The 7694-nt window shown below is 39.9% G+C and overlaps 1 protein-coding gene across 1 annotated transcript; it reads right to left on the bottom strand.

Moving 5' to 3' along the window:
* On the bottom strand, nucleotides 1–3600 carry LOC141365327 (zinc finger MYM-type protein 1-like). The gene is made up of 2 exons (XM_073869547.1): nucleotides 3249–3600; nucleotides 1–3103 (listed from the first exon to the last, which is right to left on the bottom strand). Exon 2 carries the CDS (start codon nucleotides 2680–2682, stop codon nucleotides 355–357), a length of 2328 nt encoding a protein of 775 aa, XP_073725648.1. The 5' UTR covers nucleotides 2683–3103; nucleotides 3249–3600; the 3' UTR covers nucleotides 1–354.
* Between the last annotated feature and the right edge of the window lie 4094 nt (nucleotides 3601–7694).

Raw genomic sequence — 7694 nt, 5'->3', positions numbered from 1 at the left:
AGGGGCAGTGGCCTAAACCAAAAAGGGGGCACTCAAAGGGGGTGTTTGCTTGTTAACACAAATCCAGTTATTACAAAATGTACAATTAAAAGACAAGATAGCACACACTCAAATACATTTTAGACTTTATTTTAGATGTTTGATAGAACATCACAACAATTACAAATTGCTGATAATAACAGAAACTATTTGCTGTTTTACATTTTTATATTAACCTTACAGCAACACTTTTTTATTTGGTACCCTGTCCTGAAAGATCTTGATAACCAAATGTTTTTATGCTTCACAATTACACATTGGTGATAATAATAGAAACTATTTACAGTTTTACATTTAGGTATTTACCTTTTCCTTTTACAGCAAAACCTTTCTATTTGGTACCATGTCCTGAAAGATCTTAATAACCTCATCTTTTATGATTGGGATGTCTTTTTCAATGGCCAGAAGCAGAAGATCAGAGAGTCGTTCTTGTCCACATGCATTACGAAGTTTAGTTTTCACCAGCTTCAACTTCGAGAATGAGCGTTCAACAGTGGCTGTTGAGACAGGTAGTGTTGCAAAGATTTTTAGCAGCTTAAAAAGTGTTGGAAACACAACATGACCATCAAAATCCTTAAATGTTTCCAAAATTGCATGGGCACTCTTTTGTGAGCATGTGAATGAAGAGTGGAAAACTCTCAGCTCAGTTCGCAGCTGTTCCTCCTCCTCTTGAAATCCGTAAAACTCACAGAGAGTATTGACAGCATTAAGTGCTTCAGCATCTGCAGTGTCTTTCCACTTTGATGGCTCAATCAAACATTGCAGTGACATCACAATTTTGTCAGTGTTCCCCTTCCCTTTAAATCGCCTGTGGAGTTCCTGAATCAGGGAATCCAAAAAAGTGAAGTACATTCTTCCTCTGTAGTATTCCTCTAAAGTCTGTGGCTGGTGGTCCTCTGTTGCTGATGTGGAGCAATACTTGAACTTTGTTGGTACTTTTCGCCGTCTTGCTTGTCCTGGAATCTCTTCAGGCACATTGATCCCTCTTGTCTCTGCTTGAATGGTAGCATTGTGAAATATTTCTTTGAATTGCTCTTCAGTCCTCAGTGTGTTCATTCTGCTAATGACACCATTTACAACAGTGTATGCTGCTGCCAAGTCCAAGTCTTGCCGCTGAAGAGCATTTGAAGCCACTGCTGTTTCCATGAATATTGGAGTTGTTATCTCCAAGCAAAGAATAAATTCAAAGTTAATGCTGTGCAACAGCATGTGTGCGTCCCCTGCAGCTAGATCAGGTGGCTCAGACTTGGTCAGATCTTCCAGAAATTGCACAACTGCAGGGAGGCATTTTCTGAGAGTCCTGAGGGCTGTTTCCCTGCAGGTCCATCGGGTGTCTGAGAGCTTCTGTAGCTCAAGAGCACGCTGGCCAGGATTTATGGCTTGCTGTGTTTGAACAAAAGCTGCATGTCGTTTTGTGGAGTTTGCAATGAAGGTGTAAAGTTTTTCAACCACTGTAAAAAAACTGACAAAGTGAATGCTTGACTTTGAACTTTCCACTAATACAAGATTCAAACAATGAGCATGGCAATGAACATATAATGCCTTTTCATTTTGTTTTTGTATTCTGGACTGTAGTCCTTTGTAAGGCCCACTCATGTTGGCTGCCCCATCATAACCCTGACCATATATGTCTTCAACTTTCAGCTGGTTCTCCTTCAGCAAGTTCAGTACTAGGTTTTCAAGCTGTTCTCCTGTTGTTGACTGAACATCACAGAGCTGAATGAAGCGCTCCTTAATGGTCATGTCATGTACATAACGCACAACAAAGCACACCTGTTCGATGTGTGATACATCAGTTGTCTCATCAAGTAAAATGGAAAATATTGACGCTTCCCTTACTTCCTTCAGTATTTCCTGCTTCACATAAATAGCCATTGCTCTAATTAGGTCATTTTGTATTCGGTTTGAGAGGAGAGACACCTGAGGTTTTTGACATGATGCTTGTTTTTCTTTGATGTTGTCAAGATGAAGCTTAAGGACACTGTCATACTGGCCAACCAACTCTACAAGCTCTAAGAAATTTCCTTTGTTTGAACTTGAGAGGCTTTCATTGTCACCTCTGAATGCCATGCCTTGTTTTGCTAGGTACAATATAATATCAATCAGTCGGTAGATAATTTCCCTGTTTTTTTGCCTTTCTCTTTCCTTGGCTGCTTGCATCTCAAAGTCTGCCTTCTCCAATGCTGTATCCAATGCTTTTCTTTTAAAGGCATTCCACCGAATCATGCCTAGCATGTGTGACTCTGTTCTGCTATGCTCCTTCATTTTTCCTTTAGCTTGCTTCCACAGACTTAACCCCACTGACTTCCAACCTGTTCTGCTCTTATACTTTTCATCATTCATAAAAAGCCTGCAGCTGAAACAGTACATTGCATCATTCTCAGGAGAATACTCTAACCAGGGGTGTTCTTCATACCACTGTCCCTGAAACGAACGTCCTTGTTCATTTTTTGGGAATGGCAAAATTGGACGACAGGGTCCTACTGAATTTGAAAATTTTGTGAAGGCCACATTGTATGTTAAATTGTATTTCTTTACATGAGCAGGATCTGATGGATTTTGTAACTGAAGCAAAAACTCAAAGTCTTCTGGCTTTTTCTCCCTTGTGTACATGACTGTGGCTGCCTCACTCTCCATTTCCATTTCTTCCTGTTCTGCATCTGTCTCTTCCCTCTCTGTCTCACTGTATTGCCTTTCTTTCTCATTCTGAACTTGTTCTGTCTCTGGCTCAGTTCCAAGATCTACACTTTTACTCTGTTGAGTCGATTCTGAGGCAGTTTCATCTTAATATAGAGAATGAATAACAAACCTATTATAATCATATTTTAAATACAATTGTAAGCCTTTAGTGCTAATTAAACTTATGTTCTTGTAATATTACTCTTATTATTATTATTATTATTATATATTAATTATTTTATGTCTATATTTCTTGTTATCAAACTGTAGCATATTCAAACTTTCCTTTACTGTCAGCCAGTTTAACAACACTTACCTGTAAGTGTCTGATTTGGCTGATGCTCAATGGGCTCTCCCTCACTCTCTGAGCCTGCCTCTGCCTCATCTTCAATGGATTAAGTAATAAACATTTAATTTCATATTAGCATACAGCATAAATCTATATAATATGCTATAGTAATATACAACTAATTTAGAGCCTATGATGATTATAGTGGGAAATCTGCTAACTGTTCTATATGATGCTTTACCTGCTGGCTTGCTGGAGCTTTGAATCCATGTTTGCAGCGTTAAGCTGCCTTTAGCAGCCTCTCTTCGCTCTTTCTCTCTCTGTCTCTGTCTTCTTTTTTGTGAAGGCATTGTTTTTTGTTAGTTTTTGGGGAGGTTGTCTACAAAGTGTGCAGAAAATTTAGTTATTTGTATTAAATCTGATCGCGAGTACAATTTGATTAGACAAGCAAAACGTGAATATGTTGTTTAAGCTGTTAGCACTAGTAGAAGACCAAGAGCAAAACATTACCGACATAAATACAAAAATTGCAGATTAAACCACTGTCTTGCATAGCCTACCTGTTGCGACAGTTTTGGTGAACTCGTGAACTGTCGTGTTCACTCTCGCGCCTCAGACACTGTGAGTGATGCTGCGAGTGCGGGTGCTGAGCGAACGGGAAAATGTGGAGCGGAAACAGCGGATTCGGAATGCTTTGAGCGGAGCGGTGGGGAAGAGGGGCACCTCAGTCGATGAGGGCAGAGGGGCAGTTGCTCTGGCCACCGGGCCATCCCCCTGTGCACGGCCCTGGTAAGAGTGGAACCAGCGGCTAGTGCACTTTTATCATGAGAGGGAGAGAAAGAGAGAGAGAGAGAAAGGGGTTCGAAAGAAAAGAAAATCAAGTGAGAGAGCGAGAGACAGAGAGAAGCTCTTATACAAAAGTTTTGTGGCAGTTAACAATTAACTTTTGGCCGCACCTGCCATTGGAGGGTGAAAGGCACAAGTACCAGTCATTCATATTTCTTTTTTTCCAGCTGTATTTTGCATTATTATTATTATTATATTTTTAAATAATTGCATCACTATAACACAACGCCATCATTTAGTTTCTTCTTACTTGTTTTTGGTAAACAGTGCAGGTGACCGTTATATCATATACAGGTTGATTAAAAAATCAAGACTGATTGTTTGTCCTGAAAATGCACTTCGCATAAAAGTGTGAAAACAGATTTTGTTAATCTGATTTACCTATTGGTGGCTTGATGCAAAACATATTTGAAACATTTTCGAAAAATATTAAAACTGTAAGCGACACTCTTAGAAACAAAAGTACAAAAGTTGTCACTGGGACAGTAGCCTTTAAAACGGTCCTAATATGTACTATTTTAGTACAGATATGTAAACATTTTGTACCAATATGTACCTTTGAGGTATACTAAAATGCAGTCACTAAAACCGGTCAGACAATTAAACTATTTGTAACCGGTCCTACTCGTACCCACCCCACGATCTGTCTGGCATGGGAGTCAGGCACTTTAACAAGGAGGCTAAAGGCCATGACCCCTAGCGTCTGTCACTAGGGCACCTCTTGAGGTCAGGGAGTGAGGTTAACTTACTGCACAGATTTTACTAACTAGCTGGTCTCTGTTTAGTGATGGGGACGAGACCGTCTATGCCGATTCCGAGTCAAGACTGAGTCTTTGAAGGGTTGAGACTGAGTCGAGACCGAGTTCGTTGGTTTTCAAATACAGTCGAGTCTGAGTCAAGACCGAGCCTTTGAGGGAGGAAGTCTGAGTCGAGACCGAGTCCTTTAGGACAACATGTCAGTTTTCATATTCATGATTTAATATCACCCCAGTTAATAATTAACAGTTAGTCCTACAGACTAAGCTAGATTGGGAATTGTTTAGAGGAGCAGTTTTAACGTCTTAATATGGACTATAGGGCTCGTTATAGTCGTGCGTAGGTCCTACGGCGTAGCAGCGACAGCGTAGGTTCCGCGTCGATTTTCATTTATACTTTTGCGTCGTGGTCCGCGTCGACATGCAAACACACGCGCGACCGCTGGTAGGCAGTATCCACGCGTGTAACCACAGTAGCAGCACAAACGTGAAAGAAGAAGAAGCTTAGCAAGTTAACCCACAAACGAAGAAGAAACAGCAACTTGTTGTGTATAATTTGAGAAGACCAGCAATGATGAAGTAAATAAACAGCGACTTTTGATGCAAATTTGATTACTCCTCAACTTGGCTCATCTTTGTTTTCACCGTCACAAATGGAAATACCTATGACGCAGTTTTTTTACCTGACGGGAGGGGTTCTGATGGACCAATCACAGCGCTTGAGGTCCGCGTACATCTGATGCGCTGTTAAGTTTTTTGTGAGTTGCGCGTCAGGCTATGCAGAGCTACGCACAGGCTACGGATAGCCTACGGTGTAGAACCTACGCACGACTATAAATCGCCCTTATGTTTTTACTATCATTAAAAAAATCCCTACCTCATGAATCATCTTCTACCTATTTTTCTAGAGATAAATAAACGGCTCTGATGGCAGTATATTTGCATTGCACCATGGGATGTCATTTTCAAATAATGCCTGTCAACATTGCATTTTATATGGTCTTTTATATGAACATAAAAAATGCATTGGTCTCAACGACTCTGTCTGAAATTACGAGTCCTTCTCCTATCACTGTGGTCCAAGACGAGTCAAGACCAAGTCTTTGAAGGAACAAGTCCGAGACGAGTCAGAGAAAGCAGAAATCGGTCTTGAGAATTTGATGAAATTATTTGTGTCCATGGCACGATATTCAGCTTTTTCGTGCCTTGAGCATGAATGTCTTTTTCGTGTCACTCGCACAAATTTCTATAAATAGTTTTTCGTTTCCATGGCACGATTTATTTTTCGTGTCATTTTATGTATTGTTCCCCCCCTTATTTTTAATTCATTGTCGCTTGGGGTTTGAGTTAGAATGTAATTTTATGTATTGGTTTCTACATGTTTTTCTTCCGCTTTTAAAACTATTTTTGCCTGGAGTTGGGGTTAGAGTTGGGGTTTGGATTAGGATGTCTAAAAATGTAACAGAAAGTGATTCTAACCCCAACCCGAAGCGACAATGGCAAGAAAATAGGAAAAATCTATGAGAAAACAATACATAAAATTACACGAAACAGAAAGTCGTGCAACGGACACGAAAAACTATTTACAGAAATTCATGCAAGTGACACGAAAAAGGCATTCATGCTCAATGCATGAAAAAGCAGAATTTTGTGCCATGATCACGAATAAATTAATCAAATTTTGCGTGACTATAACACAACTTTCCGTGAGATCAGTCTGGAAGTCCTATAAGTGCACAGAAGAAGAACTGGATGGACGACTAGGACCTTAATACATCCCTTGTTGTATGTCACATGGATCAGTTTTATGTGTGGATCAGTTTATCATTTTTCATCATTTGATTTTCATCATTTGTAATGTTGCTAGTTGCATCTTTAGTGATTTTGCAACCTGAGTGGAGGTTTTTGCCAAAAATGCTACACTTAGAGGGTTTTGCTGTGAAAGACAGTGAAATGTGTAAAATACCAATGAAATGACCAAAGTCACATTTCATTGCCATTAAAGTGAAATGAATAAACCTAAACATAAGAGCCTGATAAAAATGCTAATTTATAAAATATGTCAGACGCAGTTAGAAGGTTTTGCATCTAAATTCCTCATATGTGCTTGTTAGCACATACATAGTTCAAAAGTATTAAGCCATCACAACTTCAATAAACTTTATTAACAATCTTTAAAAAAAGATGCAATCCATGACAAAATTACATTAATTTAAAAGCATATTCATCTATTTAAAATGTTTTTTTAACTGAACAATATTACACAATTCCATCTCCAGAACGATCTTCCTTTAAAATAATGACATTGGCCTCTTGAGTTGAAATGGATCCAAAAACATATGTTAGTCAAAGGACACAAGTGGAAGCGGAAGGGCACCCTAAACGCAGGGCTCGGACACTAAAACCAATCACCTCTTCTAACATGTCTCATTACGTTGTCTGCCTGAGAGTGGGAAATCCTCTTTGAGTCAAGTTAAGGGGCTGCTTAATGTACAAAGCAAATTAATGGACAACATAGGCTGATGCTGCAGTGGTACTTGGGGACATTTGAGGAGGGTGAAAATGGTGGGGGAGATGATTGCTTGTGATGTGGCCCTAGCTTAAGGTTGTAATCCCTGGCCAACAGAATCTCTTCGTCTCTTCGCCCGCACGGAGGCCCTCGGCCAAGGATCACTCCGAGCTTAATTAGAGGGAGACGGAAAGAGAGGAAAGCAAGGAGTGCATGCAATAGAGAAATCGGATGGAGGTGTAGCTAATTAAGATCATAGCTAGTACTGAAATGCTCTAAATTGCAGCTCTGCGGGAGACGAGTCCCTGGGGAAAGGGATGGGAGAGAGGATCAAGCAAGACTGGGAATATTCTTTTTCCATATAGTCCAAGATATGGGCCTGGCCTGGGTCAGGGATTAGGTTCTGAATGTGAGGCAGTCAGGGTGATACTGCTTGATCATTTGTTATCATTTGGTCATACACTTTAAGGAGGTGTTGGTTGGATTACGGCAGGTTTCTTCATCTGTTTTTTATTGATATGGTAAATCATTGTTATTATTTGATATCAGAAGGAAGAGTAATGGACTTAGGGTTAAA

Source organism: Misgurnus anguillicaudatus, chromosome 7 (genome assembly GCF_027580225.2).
Source record: "Misgurnus anguillicaudatus chromosome 7, ASM2758022v2, whole genome shotgun sequence".
In the NCBI taxonomy this organism is placed as follows: domain Eukaryota; kingdom Metazoa; phylum Chordata; class Actinopteri; order Cypriniformes; family Cobitidae; genus Misgurnus; species Misgurnus anguillicaudatus.
The sequence above is the reverse complement of the archived record's forward strand: the minus strand, read 5'-3'. Positions and strand labels throughout refer to the sequence as shown.

Bases quoted from the DNA above. Each gene is read 5' to 3' on its own strand.
- LOC141365327 (XM_073869547.1), bottom strand. From the start codon at position 2,682: ATGGAAATGGAGAGTGAGGCAGCCACAGTCATGTACACAAGGGAGAAA.